The following is an 18,558-nucleotide window of genomic DNA, read 5'->3' as shown; positions in this document are numbered from 1 at the left end:
GGCAGGTCGGACGGCTCGCTTAACCCCCTGCAGGGCATCTTGTTCCTTTTGCGGATTCTAATGAGGGCGCTTTAGCTGCCTCCTCCAGGTATATCGCTTGCAGAAGCTTGGGCGCACACCGACGTAGGTTATTGACTGCGCCAGTTGCGCGCGCCAATGCTTTTCCAAACGAAACTGAAAGCATGATGGCTGACAATATATGAGCGAAGCAGCCTGCCTCGCAGTGTACAAAAGCTGTACTGTGTTTTTTTAGATGCGATGACCTGACTGAAAGTTTTGATTTACATTTATTTCACGTGCTCATCAACCACTTCGGAAATGTTTATTCCAGGAAAAAAAAAATCTATAGATTCTACAATGAGCTCTCGCCGTAACCACTTTTCTGACGTCACAAACCGTAGTACCCAAATGCGCGTACGAGGCCTCGTCCCGTTTTCGCGTTTCGGACGTTTTCTGCCATATTAAACGACGTCCAGTTGCGAAAATGGTGCATATATTTTCTCAGCACCATCCTTCGATACAGGCAAACTTGTTTCCACCCTTTAGTCTGCATCCATTTGGTCATGTGCCTACTATATGGGCATTGCATCCAAAACCTGCCAATAAATTTTCTACGTGCTTTCGGCTATAAACTTTTTTCGTAGTGCCTTAAATTGTTTTTACCTGTTCGCGTCTTGCGATGCCTGCGTATGAACGGTAAGGTCGAGAGTGAACAACAACATAAATACGGTGGCAGAAACACAAAGAGGAATACAATCACTTTGCATACATTTTCAATGACTCAGTACGCCTTTTTTTACCGTTTATGGGGTCAAACCTTAATGCAACATATTTCTTAATTGTTTGGCGAGAGGGGGGGGGGGGGGGGAGGCTGCAAAAATAGTCTTCATCGCCCTCACAGAATCAGTGTCTACAACTGGCTAAAAGAAATTTTTTAATCGCATTTGAACAAATTTCACGAATTTCCACTCAATGTCTCAAAACTTCACGGATGAGCTTTGGCCTGAATCCACTAGCTGCGACAATTTTGGCAAGCTTTTGTCTGGTGTTCAGTTATGAACATTCCATTCATTTAAAATTATGAGACCATAGCTGCGTCAACATCACCCTGTTCGTTGCAAGGTAGTAGGCTTGGAGCATTACAGAGATTAAGCAGATGATATTACCAGTAAAGCTAATAATTTATTAAAAAGTAAGGCTATACTAATTTAATGAATAAATTGCATAAATGACTATTTTTAATGATTGAGTATGCCTGAAAAGGTGATTTTAAGTCAAACAAAAAAAAAGGAGTGGAGGGGGGGGGGGGGGGATTGAAATCAGATCTAGAACACATCATTGTCCTAACCGATGTCTGCTGCATAATATGTGTGCGATACATAATAAAGGCATCCGTGAGTGGAAATTGATCAAGCGACCTGTGTACAGCATAACATGTGGTTTGGAGAGCTAGAACGGGCTTCCATGCTCTCACAAAAAAGCGCAAGGGTGTTGCTCTGCTCCACACTACCACTTGCTCAATTATATTGTCGAACAACTTACTGCAACTTAAGCCTGGACGTAACGTAACAAATGGCAAAGCTAGGCCTCCTTGCCACTATATAAAATAGTTAAAAACGGTAGAGGAAACGTGATGTGCTCTCTAACACATGCACAAAAAATTCACGTTTACTCCTTGACAAGGTATTCGAAACAGCTATTGGTTTCCCGTGCCTAAAAAAACAAAGCAAGAACAGCAAGTGGATACATCCTCTTTGCATCAGTATGTAGCACCCTTTGCAGAGTGCGCATCAGTCCCGGAGGGGAGGGGAGGAGGAGGAGGAGGAGAGCATCCTCACCGTGAAAGACGGGGGAACAGAGAATGGCGCTGCGCCGTTCTCTGTTGTCTACAACAGCGTAGACAAGATTAGGTTGAAGCACGCACCACCCACAACAGTGTGTTGGAAACGACTGTTGTCGATACTGTAAGCTATCAATGCCAAAGCATCAAATGCCCCATAATGCGAAAATTCGACGCCGGTGTGACCGAGCGATCGTCCCCAAAAACAGAATAAAAGTGAGGAAAAGAGAAGCGGGTGCATTCGGGATCCTAACCCGGGTGTTACGAAATGCGACTCCAACACGCATTCGCAGCAGCCCGTGTTTAAAACAAATCGTGCATCACAGGCGGCCGTTAGTACTAGCTAACAAAAGGCAGACCCAGTGAATGCGCTGTGGCCTTCGACTGAAACACACGATAGAGACACGTGTTGCGGCCGGAAGGAGTACTTTGAGTGCGCCAATTACAAAAGCAGTAAAGTACGTGTACGCCAATAGTGAATATGCAGGGCTTACTGGATGAAGAAAACGAGAAAAAAAAAATGATGCAAAGAGAAAGAGATCATGCAACAATCCCACCATGGAGGCCCAAATGAGTCATTTGAGCGCGCTATAGTTGCCACAGTAGTAAAGGAGATTTAGAATTGCAATAGCGCGTGCATAGTGCAAACAAGGACGGCTGGCCAAGCCTCTGGAGGAGAACGACCTTTCCAATTCAAAAAGGGCAATGGCAATGGTAATGAGCAGACACATTCCCATCGCTGGACATGTGTCTGCACGTTTGTGCTGCCTCTACTGCGATGGACTCTGAATTGGCTATCCCAGCATTGGCTCCAACACGCTGCTGCCCATGAAAGCACACTTCAGAAGATGGCGAACAAAGGAAAAGCGAACACTGACCCCGTATAACTGACGTTTCGGAAGATCATACAGGTTCCTTGTTCAGTGAGAACAACAAGTCATTCTCATGCCTGACCAGACAGCATTTCATGGAACCCTCGATTATGTTCAGAAGACGGTGCAAGGGCACACAAATGCCGCACGGCAAGCAAAGAGGTAGGCCCTCACTCCAGCTGAAACTACCACCAGATGACATCACTGAAACTAATAAAAGGAATTTTAAAAGAAAAATTAATATTAATTTTTTCTGACTGAGACTGATAAGTATCAAAATTTTCTGAACTATCTCGTTTCCGTTCCCACAATTCACCGAGAAATTGGAATTCTTTCCCATTCGTAGACACACCAAGTACCTAACAAGGCATGTGGGCATTCCCACTAATGCAGCATATTTTTTGAAGTCACTTCCTGTTAAAATTCTCGCGTCCTGGCAATTTGACAAAGAAAGAAATAGCGCAGGACACCCATATAGTTTATTTCCGAAGCTGCACGCAGCCTGGGGGATGCCACATTGTTCTCAATAACTCACCCACATTGTCGCTTTTAATTCACCGCGACATTCTACGGTGTCTGACTGAAGAAAAGTGACAATTAGGCATTTGGGCCTTGTTTGCAAGATCTGTTTGCAATTTGACCACCCACACTTGGTTGCAGGATGAGCTGCAGACATGGCCGAGACGGAGGAGCAGAGGTGCGTGTTGAAATCGCGTGCCCAAGGGTGGCACACGCCCGCGCCTGTTCCTCCTGCAGCGTTGCCACCAGTTGAGCAGGCCACTCAGCAAAGATGACACCGTTGCGGGCGCTCCTTTTGTTTCCATTTCATTTTTATTTCTGAGGCACGGCACCAGCTGCTTGAAGCCACACGAAGCACTGCAGCCAGTGGGACGCCGCAATAAAGGTGTTGCATGATGCCACTACAGGAAAACATTTTTAAATAATGAGGCGAACAGTTTGTTTTATTGAAAGAAATTCTTCCTAGGTAAATTTAAAGTGCATAGGTGACCCTCATCGGTAGTATTCTGCATTCAGTGTTCTTCTTTCTTATGATGTGCAAGCTTTGTAAATGCGCAAAAATTTTTCCTATGCACACTTCTTTCCATGCATCGTACCGCAGTTAATATGACCACACCACCCAATTTTGGTGGCACGTGTCCCGCTGTTTTACCACGTTCCTGAAGGGATGGTATTTCGTCCTGCAATGGTGCTCCCAGGTTTTGCAAGCTTAAAATGACACAATCAGAGCAAAACAGTGTAACTTATATTTTGTAAACTGCCCAAGCGTAAAAGCAGCCACTGAGTGCTGTACGGTATTTGTCTCACAAATGAATTATGGGCAGCCGAAAAGATGCCACCCCAGGCAGGCACAGTGAAAGCGACACTCCCGGGCAGTGTGCAGATGAGGTGCGAGTGGTGCGTACACGGACACAAACGGAGACTCACTGAAGACGATGCAGCCTCGTCATGAGCATTGAACGCACACACCAGTGCTAGGAACAAAATGCACATGCCGTACAAAATGTCCACACTCCAGCTTTCTGCATGTCCTCCCCCGCTGGCACCACAGGGTCACGGTCACACCAGCTAGGCTGCACACGTGGGTCACTTGCGACCCGTTCAAGAGTACTAAGCCACTGCATTTATTTCCCACACCTTCCAGTGTTCCCAGGAGGTGGAACCACATCCGAGGAACTTTCGGTGGCGCTCGATGACGGCATGCAGGCCAGTCCGCGGAGAAGACGGCCCTCCGGGCTCTAGGGGTCACAACCGAGGGGGCCGATGGTGTCGAAGCAGTGCACAGGCGAATGGGCGAACGAATAACGCAACAGGAAAACAAGGCGGCCACAGCGGCAAGGAACTTTGTAGTCATGGAAGACAGGATTTGACAGCATTCTCATCACAGCAGTGCAAAAAGCTACTGGTGCATATTCCAATGGGAAATACAGGCCAACGATTCTGTTCCGGCAGCACTTTTTTGTTCCTCCAACTCACTGCACTGAAAGCTCGACGCACCGTGCAGCTGCAAAATTGCGACTAGCCACACTGAAAGTCAAACAATGCACTAGGCTGCGAAACAATACAAATTGAACCACATTTCGGGGTACTTGCCAACCTTTCAGTCCAACAAGGACACCACACATTTACAAAATAAAATCTACGGGAGGATTCAACAGAATGTTCAGACGCATGAGGCTTAGCACCCGTAATATATCTCTCGACGAAGGGGCCACGAAGACAAAATACCACCGACCCAATAACAACCATACCAATTTTAGTGCAAGCTTCCAAAAATGTTTTAGATACTAAGAAGGACAGATGAAGCACTGGCGAGTCCCCAACCACTTTCTCACCGGGTACTTGTGATGTCACAGGAACTTGTTTGCGAGATTGTTCGCTGCCGATCAAGGCCAGCACCAAGAAACATGACAGGCCAATTGCAGATGTGCCTCTAGTACCATTCACTCATACACTTGAATGGTAACATGGAGTTAAGACATCGGTAACTCCGCTTTTACCATTCTCCCTATTCAATAGTGTCACTCAACAAAGTGCAGAGTGAAATTCAAAAGCTTTTCAATATTTCTTTTTTTTTTAATTAAAAAAAAAAAAAGTCTTTCGTGGCTGGAATGGAGCTGAATGAGTTACCAAAGGCTAATTCTTTCAAATTAAACAAGCTTGCATTTTGTCTTCATGACCCTTTAAAGGTATAAATTTTGCCAACACAATGGTAGGAAAATAACGAAAAGAAAATAACGGAAAAGGTAGGTAACTCCTTCAGGATACATTGATCACGTACTATAAAACATGCTAAAACAGGAGGCAATTTTTTTTTTAATTGCTCTCTCTCTTAAACACACTCCTGGCAAAAATGTGCCATGCATGCAGCTCAGCGAGTTGTCTGCCCCATGACCTACGTGACACTTGCTAAGAAACCTTCCACTTAGACTTCTGTTTCAATGTCGAGCAGAAAACTCGGCCGTTGATATTCCTCAGCAGTACAAATTTCACACACAATCGCTGGCAGTCGAGGGCACTGCTTGGTAAACGTTGATGGTAAAATGCTCGGTTTAAGACACACTTAGCAACTTGTTGAACTTAAGTGCTGACCTCCTTAGTATAAAGCACTGCCAAAGGGTACCGTGCTAGGCTCTAGGCCATGGGGCAATGAATATGTGGAGAATTTGACCTTATCTGAATGACCCAGGTCAGCTTCCAGGCTGCCTTGGGTCAATCAGATATTAGCCCAGTCATACAAAGCCACTGTGCCAGACTATGCAGAGCACTGCAATCACAACTGTCATCGTTTCAACAAAACATAACTCCTGCTACTGTATTGACTGTGGAAAGCACATGGCCACTTAACACTTTCCTGCCCACTCCTATTCAAATCGATAGCATACTATCAACGCTTTCAAGTTTAAATTCTGATGTTTTCCCATTCGAATGTGGCGCTCTCCGAGTGTGCTCTGAGAGCTGGTACCATCTACTGACGAGTAGACACACTTACATCCTCTTTTGTTTGTTTTTCTGCACACCTAGATTTTTTTAAAGCACCACTGGTGTCACGTGACGGGCGCTCGGATGAAATGGAGGTAATGTCGACACCGCGTGCTACGGTGCCACAGAAATGTTGCATTTTTAGCGATTTGGACGATTATTTACGCGACTTTTTGGGTGAAATTAGCAGCACTGACCACGAGGACAACTTTTCATTATCGAATTTCGGCACAGAAAGCGACAGTGCGCCTAACCGCCCTAGAAACTGATACCCCTGGTCCACACAACCCCCAGAAAATGCAAAAGTATTGAAACTGTAAATTAAATTGTCCAACGAACAAAAAGGAGTGCAGCAGAAAACCAATGTTTTCTGCGATGGATGTGCGGCCAACCTACGTCTCCAGGAACTGTTCTGCACAATGGCAAGAGACCCACTAGTGGTAACATTTTATTTGTAACTCAAGAAATTTTACTGTTGGGCATTTGATATTTGCAGGAGTTCATAACTGATAGTATATGTACACAATGCCATTCTTACATTTTTTGTGTGATTTTTCTGTGTGGAGCAACACCAATGTTTTGCTCTTTTTTTTTTCCTTTGTCGCAAAACTTTTTTTGTAAAGCTCTTTATTCTCTTTTTTAAATAAAAATTTGTTTGAAATGATTGCAATTGCGAGGCAAATTTACTCTTCCACAATTCAATACTACACACTTGCATGTTGCTGCTAGACTACCGAAAACCACTGCCTTTCCAGTGGGCAGGAATAACACAGCCATTAAATTTTCTCTTGCCTTTAGCAGAGCAATGGAAACAATTCAGTATAGTAATCTTCAAACCTATAAAATTCAACACATTGCACTGAACAAAACACCAGTGGATGAGTGAACTGCTCAAAAGTAAACCATAGTTTCTCTACAGTCCAGGTACAAATGCCTTTAACCACAGAAGGGACAAAATAAAAGCCACGGCTGCCAACCGTGTAACTCGCATAAGGCAGTGTTTCTAGGCTGACTTTCCCCGCCATGCTGGGACAGCCTGCACTCGTAACCCAAACAGAACAAGAGCGACCACACTTGCTGGGCGAAAACACCTGAGCTCTGCCCGTCCCGATCAGCTTGTCGAGCTCACACACCGAGGGCCTGCAATACAGTGCCATTGGCAAACATGACGACACGAGGGCAATGCTAACGGTATGCCGACTATACACTGGCGGAAGTAAAAATACCGTCTCGATTCATCGATCAATTGGTGCAGGTGAGTGGGCAGAGGGCCCGGATCGGTTTTCTGGTTTGACATCAGTGCAGTAGCTGGCCTGCTCAGCTGTCTGACATTGTTCGGGGGAAGTACAAGCTCTGTGCCTTTGTACAGACCCAGACTGCACAGAGACTGCTTCAGGCGGGGTTCTCTCAGAACAACACCTACAAGGATCACGGAAAGAAATGAAAAAAAGGCCTCAACCAATAGACTGCTGCTTTGGAATGACAAGCCTAATTTTGTTTGAAAGTTGCAACTTATAACTTATAACTTTGGAACAGCAAAAATGCGAAAGACAAACGGCGAAACTCCGCAGAAATGCTCTCCCTTACTGTGGTGGGATATTTGGTGCTTCGGGTACAAAACTGGTCATCTGATGCAGGAAAAGCCCCAATGATGCATTTCACCTGTTGCCATCATATAGATTGCTAGGACTCCAAATACAAATATTCTGACACGCTATTCCAGACCACCAATCGATCGATGCAGACTGATGACCACACACCCCAAAACTTGCAAACAAAGCAACTATGCTTTCAAAGGCACAGGCCTGTCGAGGATTGCAGCAATAAACACTGCGATTTCATTCCACTGCTGCGTGCGTAACCTTTGAACGAGGTGCCAGATCATGCATGTTGCAAGCGTGGGTTTGCTACTGTCAACTGCACCTTTCCTTCGCCATTCCTTGCACATGACCTTGGGAATTAGTGGGAAGAAACAACAGGGCTTTTGCACTCTACACTGCTCAGAAATGGCCCAGTGGAAGCCTCCTTGCTTCCCCTGCAAACATTAGAAGAACTACAGAGGTAGGAACAGGGTTTGGTCTGCATAGCAGATACCGTGTAGGGCGCCACTGGCACTCCCTTGCCCCACTTGTTGCAAAAGAGCTCCACAGTTGCATTAAAACCAAGAGGGACAGAAAACAAAAAACATTCCACGCTGAGGGCAGCTGGAGCACTTACCAAGCCGCTTGCTTGGTGGCAAATGAGTCGCACACAGCACTGAACAGAGAGCGGATGGCGTGCACTTGACGGCTCTGCCCTCTCATCCGAGCGTCTCTCTGGAGCGCCGCTGGCGGCACATTGTGCGGCCGCATCGATAAGAGCAAATGGAAAAATAATTGCCTCTGTTGAACGTCCAGTCCGCAGGTTGCTTGAGGAGAGCGACAGTTGAACACAAGACACCACTGCTTTGGCTCATCACGCGAGCAGCTTCTTTTTCTTGCTGCTTGCCTGTTCTCTTGACAAGTCACGCGGAGGGCGAAAAGGACGACTGGGGGTCCATTCTCCGTGCATCAAAACAGTGACGTTGAGCTCGTTTGGAGCTATAAAATCAACAGAGGGCTTCCCCCTCGAGATGAGCTTCAAGCATTCTGGTGGACCAAGTTGGCCTCCGAGATGCGGCTCTGGGTCTGCTTTAAAAAAAAAAAACACGTGGCCTTCTCGTCTGTTTTCCCACGACGTGGCTCTATACATGTCATGCACCTTAAAACATGCGCAACAGGCAGTAAACATGCACAACAGTTTCTTCGTCTTCTTTCTGGCCCTCTCTCAGTGACGCCAAGTTGTGGCCTTTTCCCTGCGATGCCGCCACAAGTCCACACAGTTCCTCAATTCCAACATGAAGCAGTGGGAAGAAGATGGGAAGATGGGGGCGGCAGGCAGAGTGACCAAAGGGTCCCGGTGAGCCATTTCACACATGATCAAATGCCACCAGCCACAAAAGAGACAGCACCAGGCGCCACCCATACGAGCTCCGGCAGTGCTAGCGTGCGCATGTGCTCACGCAGTGGCATGGCGGCTGCATAACCCGGTTTCTGGAGTAGGCCGGATGGGGCCTGGCAGGTGCATCGAGGAACTTCCAGTCTGAGCGAATCTCATGGCCAGCTCAGTCAAGCTACTGCACAGTCACCAGCGCAATGCAGGCCGGTGCAAATGTCCCGCAACCAACCAGCTCCTTCTGTTGGCACCAGCCACTTTCCCGAGGGCCGAGACTTGCGGGAACCGAGGGACTGTGAGGCAGAGTGGTGCCCCGCAGCCACGGGCAGTGGCAACAGCGGCACCTTTGAAATGGCCGTGCAACTGATGAGCAGGCGCTGCCAGTCCTTGGGCCAGACACAGGCGGGAATGGTGAGCCTGAGGCGAGATGGCAGCGACCTCCCGCACGTCTCGTGCTTGCGAGCCAGTGGCCGCGCAGGGGAGCGGTGCTGCCCCACCAGCATGCCTCGCGTGTTCCCGAGGGGGAGGGCAGAGCAGGGCCTAGCTCGGGAGCAGGAAGGAGGCCTGCTTGCGGAGCAGCTTGCGCTCCTTCACCGCCAGATACTGGGTGCGCGCAGGGCTGGTGCGCATGATGAGGATGTAGCCGAGCTTGTTGCGGATCACCGAGGCCGTGCCGGGGTCCGTCTCAAACACATGGTGCTTGAACTCGCCGCCCGACAGGTACACCACCTTCACCACACTCTTCTCGGGGGAGCCCATGCCTGGCAGGGGGGAAGCAAAGGAAGGGAAAAGCACAGTGCTTAGTGCAACGTACAGTACAAGGCCGATGTCCGTTCAAATTGCACAAACCACAGATGCCTCATACAGATGCACCAGCGCACCTGTCCTGCCTGCTTAGTAGGAGGAAGTCAGAGAGAAGAAGAAATGTCCACCGGCTACCTTCTTCGTTTAGTGGGGTACATGAGTGCCATTCAGTGAGACACAGCTCCTGGATACACTTTTTAAATTCTGGGGCCCCAAGTTGGACAGCGCTGACAGGGTATATGGAAGACTGGATGGTGAATAAAAGCAACTTCGAGTGCTCTCTCACCATAACTTATGGAATAGAGAAAGCTACACTGCCTGATCGCAAGCTATACGCCTCAAGCGCTGCCTGTAGGGGCACCGCTGAAATCCCCCTAGCGGCCCGTTTCGAAAGCAGCTGCACGATGCTCTGGCCACGGTCGCTGCTGCTTTTGGGGCACGTTTACAACTTAAAGTTACCATTTGTACATGTAGTCCGAAATACATCTTAATGTGGAGCAGTCACTCTTTTCACAAATGTGGTGTATTCACAAGAGTGTGAAGATCTCTGACACGCTCTAGTGTGGTACATTTGGTCTGTATGAGTGCCAGGTGTGTCACAGACCAGCGTCAAGAAGCCGGCATATGCATGGAGCTGATTGTAATTCCACTGCCCTGAAATTTTGTATATCCTCAGCGAGCAGCGCGGCGACGGGCTTATAGAGTAAGCAGAGTCCACGGCTGAACACTTTTTCGAAACATCACCATATGACACAGGGAGCCTGCAGAAACTAGCACAAACTACAGTCTCAGGGCCTTGTCATATACTACACTCTCCCAAAGAAACCTTTTTTTCTTTGTGAACTGCCTACCCTGTACTTCAAAAAATGCTTCCGCCGAGTGATCAGCTGTTCGTTGAAGTCTAAAACCAAAAGGAAAGTGAACATGCAGCTTGTGTATGGGATTACCAAAACGATTTCGTTCCGCATTCAAACACAATGATAGTTAAGTGTACCCCCCCCCCCCCCCCCCCCCCCCCCTCCTGTGAAACAGCAGTGCATTTTGCATCCAGTTGGGTCTGGCGAGTCCTACCTGGCCTAAGTTTAGATAAATGTCTTTAGCACTTCCGAAGCTGCACTGGGTTTTTGAATTCCTGTACGAGCTATTTTGTTTCTTCCTGACTAGCAGAGAATTTATTTATCGCAATGTCTAGAGTTACGTCCAACGGAACCCAAAATCGAAAACTAGAGTTACGTCCGACAGAACTTTAAGCCAGTTTCTAAAGTTACGTCCGACGGAACTCAGAATTGAAAACTAGGGTTACGTCTGACGTAACTTTAAGCCAGTTTCTAGAGTTACGTCCGACGTAACCCAAAATTGAAAACTAGGGTTACATCCAACGGAACTTTAGGCCCGTTTCTAGAGTTACGTCTGACGTAACCCCAAATTAAAAACTAAAGTTACGTCCGACGGAACTTTAGGCCAATGTTTTGAGTTACGTCCCGCGTAACGTAAAGCACAAAAAATTTACAGCTCTTGAAGACTCTTGAACCAATTTACATGGTTCAAGAGTAATTAATAGGGTTGGGTGTCAGTTAATATTTCAACCCGATTAATTGGCATCGATTAATTCGATTGCTAAAACTCTGTAATATTTCATCGACAACTCTTAGACTGTACCTCTCAACTCGTGTATTTTCATGCCACAGGCCAAAATTTCAAATAAGAACTACAAATATACACGGTACAGAAAACCCATTGTATAAACTATTTCTGTATTAAGAAAAGCACGATTAATCGGCGCCATCGGCACTCACGGCGGGTGCTGATGTTCCTGATTCTAGAAAAGTGTGAGTGACGAACGAGCTGACAAGCGTGTAGCCCGCATCATGAGTCGTGATGATGACGTACTTACCTCATCTGGAATGTGTCTGAACAAGCATGTGAGCATATTGATCAATAATTATTTTTTGTCTTTTTTCTGCCAAACCAACACAACATCTATGCATAATCGCATTAATCGATGCCGATTAATCGGGGTAAAATATTAACCGACGCCCAGCCTAATTAATTACATGTGTTAAAGGACTCTTGACTCATGCAAATTCGTTCTCGGCACAAACTGCAGACCCTACAAACTGGCACTGCGCCCAGGGCAAGACATTCTATTTTTGTTAATTCCTGCCTTCTCCTTTCCTTGCATGTGTTGGATATGGAAAGAAGTCTACAAGGACTAGTACAGAGAATTTTTGAATTATGTAATTGAAAAATCCATCAACCCAGCTGGGATTCGAACCCACAGCGCTGCATCGTACATCGTACGTCGTGTATTGTACAAGTGACAGATTACACCTACGGAGCGTGATGGTATTTGATGCCGTTAGCTGTAATTTTTTTTTAATGCTTTACATTCGCCGGACGTAACTCAAAACATTGGCCTAAAGTTCAGTCGGACGTAACTCTAGAAACTGGCTTATAGTTCCGTCGGACGTAACTTTAGTTTTCAATTTTGGGTTACGTCGGACGTAACTCTAGAAACTGGCTTAAAGTTACGTCGGACGTAACCCTAGTTTTCAATTCTGGGTTCCGTCGGACGTAACTCTAGAAACTGGCTTAAAGTTCCGTCGGACGTAACTCTAGTTTTCAATTTTGGGTTCCGTCGGACGTAACTCTAGACACTGCGTTTATTTATCCTTGGTTCTTGTTACAAGGAGTGAGTGGGCACATATTTAACGAACCACAGCCTTACAATATACTTAACATTTTTGCGTGGCTTTTATTCCCTTAAAAACCACAAGTGGTTGTGAGACATTGGGATAATCACATCCCCGATACAGATTTTTCTACGACGTATATACACTCAAACCTCACTACAACGTAACGGGATATAACAAAATAATGGATATAACGAAGTAAATGAGATTCCCCTCGAAATTTAACGAACAATATTAGCCTCCCCTCCCAACAAAACCCCACCGCAGTGTGTGAAGTGCTCCGCGGAGTTCCCCACTCATTTAGCGCCGCTGTTTTAAAACTCCCGCGTCGACACGCACGGCCGAGCGAGCCATCATCCTTGCTCAGTCAGCGGGGCGGAGCAAGGAGCATGGCTCTCTCAATGTCGATGCTGACGTGCTATAGTCGGAGATGTCACCGGCCAAACTGACGCAAGTGACGACAACGACGTCGTGGTCTACCATGCCCAAGCATTTGACGTGCCAGTGTCGTCGCACGCACTCGATACGGTTGCCCTTCTACGTCGTTTCTTCGGTGCCCATGGAGACGGCGAAAACAGCATCAACGCGGTGGCCACCGCTGAAAAGGAAGTCTTTCGCTGGACTTTTTCGCAGCTGCGTCTAGCGGGCAATAAACTAGGCAGTGTGCTCATTGAGCAAGCAAATATTTGTCTTTTATTCAATTTCCTTCGCACGCGTGGTCGCATAGTAGTACAGTGGGCGCCAGGCGATTTCCTTCTTTGCATGCTCAGAGGTGTGCATCCAACTGAGCATACATTGCCGTAAACTGTAACAATTGATATAACAAAATAATTGCGGCTCCCCTTCAGCTTCGCCATAACGAGGTTTGAGTGTATTCGAAACGAAGCCGCATACGTTGTAAGCGCTGCAAGACAACACCAACAATCTCACTGTGCCAGTGTTACATATTTAAAGCGACAGGAACAAGAAGAGGACGACGAACCTGGCATAAACTGAGGGAATGCGGGGAACGAAGTGGCGCGTGCCATCATCATTAGGTTTTTTGGAATGATTCTGGCCGCTGGCACAATAAAGTGGTCCTCTCTCTACGTCGCCCGTTCCTCGGTTTTCAACAGCCAGTATCTCATCTAAATGAGGCGACACTAGTATTCACTTGTGCCCGACGTGTTCGTAGGAGGCAGTGGTGATATACTGCTGCTGTCGCTGAATCCCACAGCAGCAGCCAGGAAGCGTGCAGAACTGCGTCCCTGGATAGCTTTTGTTGGAGTTAGAGCACTCTAAAAGCCGCACCTGCTTCTGGAAGTGCCCTAAACGTACTATTTGCTTACAGACGTGACCATAACAAGTTGTTTATGGCGCAGAAAGGCAAAAAGAAGCGAAAAAGAACAAAGACATCGCATGAGCCCCTATCAGCCACCAAGCACTCATCCGGTTAACACCGCAGAGAAGCAGTGGCAGGCGGCGCGGCCATCGCGAATCTCGAGGCGTATAGACCAGAATTTTGCCACGTCGGCCATTTTCGAACGATCGAGGCACCATCTGGCGGGCATTTCTTTGGGACTGCGGGGCGAGCAGACGACGCCACAGTCCCACGCTGTTTCTCCGTGCCGTGCGTGGATATCAGACGCCCAAACTGCATCGAAAATCGAAGTGTCATTTAGTCGGTTTGTCAGCAGCGACAAGTTTAACAGCGCTTTAATTAAGGAGAATGTTTAAAAAGCGTACGAGAGCTGTCACGGTTGCCCATAAATTCCGTTCCCAACCTGCTAAGGCGGCGGGCCACCCCACATGCCCTTTGTCCTGACGGGAGTTGCCTGTGAGGCTACGTTTCGCTGTGCCAGCAGGACGCCCGACTTTTCATCCCCAATCGATGTTTATTCTCTTAATTGTGGGCAGACTGCCGTCATTGCCTTTACTTGGCGACATACAGAAACGACCCGGGTCGTCCGGGTGTGATTACGCCGTTGTTGGCTGCACTAGCAATCAACGTAAGTGCAAAGTGCTCATGCAAGAAATGTGTGAAGTGCACCCCGACAAAAGAAGTGTGTGCATGTGCGGAGTCTATTTGCTGCACAAATTTCCTGCGTCCCTTGAGTGCCGCCGCGAATGGGTCATCGCGCTAAATCGGAGAGACTTTGAACCTAGCAAATTTGCCAGAATAAGTATGGTTGTACGCTACTTTTGGAAGCGCTGTTTATTCACCCTCATGCTGAATCCTCATCGCATGTTTCTGTTCTCTGGAAATATATTCTGTTAATCTCATCCGTGGGAAGCCAACAAAAATCAACCGGACACCTATGCTAAAGCTCAGGTAGGCGAAAAACTTGAGCCGAAAGCGAATTAGGGGCGTCGCGGTAGCGAAGCACGCCAGGTCGTGTCGGGAAATAACTGTTCACGGTTCCCACCTGCCGCTGAAACGCAGAAGTTTTTTTAAGCAAGCTAACGGCCGTAAAATCTTAATGCATCTAATAAGTTGACCCTGTTTGGTGTTATGAGGCGGCAAATATTGTTAAAACATTTTATTTTTATGAGCATGTTTTGTCTACGACCTGCACAGCTAAAACGAATATTTCAGGGCCTGGTTTAACGACCAACTCAGTATGAGGTATGAGAGTGCATATTAAATGACAACGTGTTCGCGCACCGACAGGAGCAAGCCATGCTTAGAAATTTGCAATACCGCGCGCACGATCTGAGACATTGGCTGATTGCGCCAACCCGCTGACTTCTGGGCATACCCTGGAGGCATATTTGCCGACACGACTGGGGGTGCTCCGCCGCCGCAATGCCCCTAATTCGCTTTCGGCTCAAGTTTTTCGCGTACCCGAGCTGCAGCATAGGTGTCCGGTTGATTTCTGTCGGCTTCCCGTCGATGAAATGGATCGAACATACCTCCAGAGAACAGAAACATGCGATGAGGATTCAGCATGAGGGTGAATAAAGAGCGCTTTCAAAAGCAGCGTACGACCGTACTTATTCTGGCAAATTTGCTAGGTTCGAAGTCTCTCCGATTCAGCGCGACGACCCATTCACGGCAGCACTCAAGGGACGCAGGAAATTTGTGCAGCAAATAGACTCCGCACACGCACACACTTCTTTTGTCGGGGTGCACTTCACACATTTCTTGCATGAGCACTTTGCACTTACGTTGATTGTTAGTGCAGCCAACAACGGCGTAATCACACCCGGACGGGTCGCTTCTGTACGTCGCCAAGTAAAGGCAATGACGGCAACCTGCCCACAATTAAGAAAATAAACATCAATTGGGGATGAAAAGTCGGGCTTCCTGCTGGCACGGCGAAATGCAGCCTCACAGGCAACCCCCGTCAGGACAAAGGGCGTGTGGGGTGGCCCGCCGCTTTAGCGGGTTGGGAACGGAATTTATGGGCAAACGTGACAGCTCTCGTACGCTTTTTAAACGTTCTTCTTAAGGCGCTGTTAAACTTGTCGCTGCTGACATACCGAATAAATGACACTTACCGATTTTCGATGCAGTTTGGGCGTCTGCTCGCCCCGCAGTCCCAAAGAAATGCCCGCCAGATGGCGCCTCGATCGTTAGAAAATGGCGCCGCCCAGAGCACAATGAAAATTCTTGTCTATAGTGTCATCGGTGCACACAGCGTGGCCCACCAATGTTTTTCTTTTTTATTACTATGCCCCGATTTGCCACGGGGCCCGCAGCAAGTAGGATGGACAAGAGTTCAACTTCAACCCGTGGTTCTAACTGACGAAGCTGCACATGGCACATGATGTGCGCTGCAGATGCCAAGATGCCATCCTGCAATTTCAAAGGCCCACTGCAGGGAAAATTCCGACCACTGGAAAATTCTATTTCCGTATAATCTGCCTGAATAGACTACACGGTATGAACTATAACAGCTGAAATACGCACATGAGCAGCGCAACGCAAGTGATCAGCAAAAATCAGCAATTTTGAAAGCAAAATTGAGAAGAGCGTAGCCATTATAACGACACTGAAGTGACACTGCAGTGTCCGGCCAGTTGCCAGCCGGGGAGCAAACCTAGAAGGAACCCCTTCTCGTGCGTGCGAGCGGCAGACCTAGGAGTAGCATGCACAGTGGAGCTTCGCTAGGAGATCTTACCGTTAAAAGCTGTTTTGACTTTTATTCAATGGAAAATGATAAGCAACAAAAAATGGCAAGCATTAAAAATATTAAGTTATGGGGCACTTAAAGGAGCCATGAAGACAAAATACAAGTTGGGTTTATTAGAAAGACTGCTTAGTCCCGATAACAATGATACCAATATCATCGCAATCTTCAATCAAATAACGGAGATATTAAAGAAAACGTGTGGAGCAGTCGCGACCCCCTAGCCAATTTCCCGCAACTTTTCTATGACGTCACGAAACCTTGTTTGTGCGATTGGCGGCCGCCTAACTGACCTGTCGCGACGACACATGACTGGACGTCTGTAATGGGGCCTCTAGTTGCATTTGACCGCATCACTTTAATGCTAACGTGCAATTAACGCACTGAAAATTATGTTTTCTTGTTGGCCCATGTGACGTCATTCTCGCTCATAACACGTCACTGTGGCGCAAAATTTGAAAGTTTTTAAATACTTCTTGCTTTTTTTTCGTTAAAAAAACATCTTTTGTGGCTGTAATGGAGCTGAGTGAGATACTGAATCCTAGTTCTTTTAAATTAAACGAAGTTGTATTTTCTCTTCATGGCTCCTTTAAGCGTTTTCTAATGACGTCACAATGAGTGAGCATCTCTTCTCACTGAAATGGGAGAGCATACGTGAGGGTGGGTATCCTAATCCAAGAGAAAATGGTTGCTGGTCCCTGCTGGTTTATGGCCAAATTCCCAGCTGGGCGCTGCTGGTCCCAGCTGGTCCCAACTGGGACCAGCAGCATGTGGTGAAGTGGCCGTTGCTGCTTCTCACAACAGTTGTCATCGCCGTTGGCCAATTTGCTTGAGTGGGTATGTGAGAGTTGTGTGTGGGTAGCTGACGTTGCAGCCAAATAGGGATTGGTAAATTGGCTGAGAGCTTCTGGTGGCTGCTGTCATTGCCACAGGCCAATATGCCTGAGAAGTTGTATTGTTAAGCCTATATTTGGCCCTAATGTGTGGTTACCTCAACGTGGAGCCTATATACAAGCCAAGAAATGTCAAACATTGCAAGTCAAGCCGGTTGGCAACATTAGGCCTCAAAGTGTACGGTTTGGGCTAATGACAGGCTGTCACATACCTGATGGGGATGTCAAGCTACTGCACACCCATTCACAGAGCCATGGCGCGTCACAGTCAATGGGAATGTCGGGCCAGCATGTACTCCCTTTCGCAGCCAATGGGGACGTTAGGCCAGCGCATACCACGTTTGTGGCCAATTAGAATTCTGATCAGAGATTTCTGGCTAGATGCAACAAAAGGGAATTTTTTTGACAGGTTCTGACCACAAGGATCTGAAAATGCCGCTTTTTTTGCCAACTGAGCCAAGTAATGCAGGAGTACTGCTCACGCATTAACACTTTTATGACTGCACCCATTCCCATCGATAGTTTGTTATAGAAAAATACAAATTGAAATTTTCGCGCTCTCTGAGTGCTTCTGCACAGTGAACATCATCCAAAGGGAAAAAGAGGGAGTATTTCATAAGTTTTGCTTTTGAGTTTCTTTTCTCGGCCGCAAGGGGGGGGGGGGGGGGGGGGGATTTTTAAAGCTTCTTCGCAGTCAGGAGCACGTGGTTTCGGTTTGCAGCGCCGATGCCACTTGCTAATGCTCCACGGGAACGGCGAATTTTGCCAGATTTTGATGAATCTGAGCTGTAATCTCTAGATGATGGTAGCAGCACAGACACAGAAGATGCTTTCGACTCGCCAGACTACAGTATAGACGGCGTAAGTGCG

At 47.3% G+C, this 18,558-nt stretch overlaps 1 protein-coding gene across 18 annotated transcripts in view; it reads right to left on the bottom strand.

The window, feature by feature from the left end:
• Positions 1-3,289: 3,289 nt before the first annotated feature.
• The window catches only part of Sin1 (SAPK-interacting protein 1), a 132,203-nt gene continuing 116,934 nt past the window's right edge, over positions 3,290-18,558 (bottom strand). For all 18 annotated transcript variants that reach the window (XM_077706790.1, XM_077706863.1, XM_077706886.1 and 15 more), the window contains one exon: positions 3,290-9,947. In XM_077706790.1, the coding sequence (XP_077562916.1) occupies positions 9,727-9,947 (221 nt within the window). In that variant the 3' untranslated portion in view covers positions 3,290-9,726. The remainder of the gene's footprint in view (positions 9,948-18,558) is intronic.

Source organism: Haemaphysalis longicornis, unplaced genomic scaffold (genome assembly GCF_048455015.1).
Source record: "Haemaphysalis longicornis isolate Haplotype H1 unplaced genomic scaffold, Haemaphysalis longicornis Haplotype H1 scaffold_1, whole genome shotgun sequence".
Lineage (NCBI taxonomy): Eukaryota > Metazoa > Arthropoda > Arachnida > Ixodida > Ixodidae > Haemaphysalis > Haemaphysalis longicornis.
The sequence above is the reverse complement of the archived record's forward strand: the minus strand, read 5'-3'. Positions and strand labels throughout refer to the sequence as shown.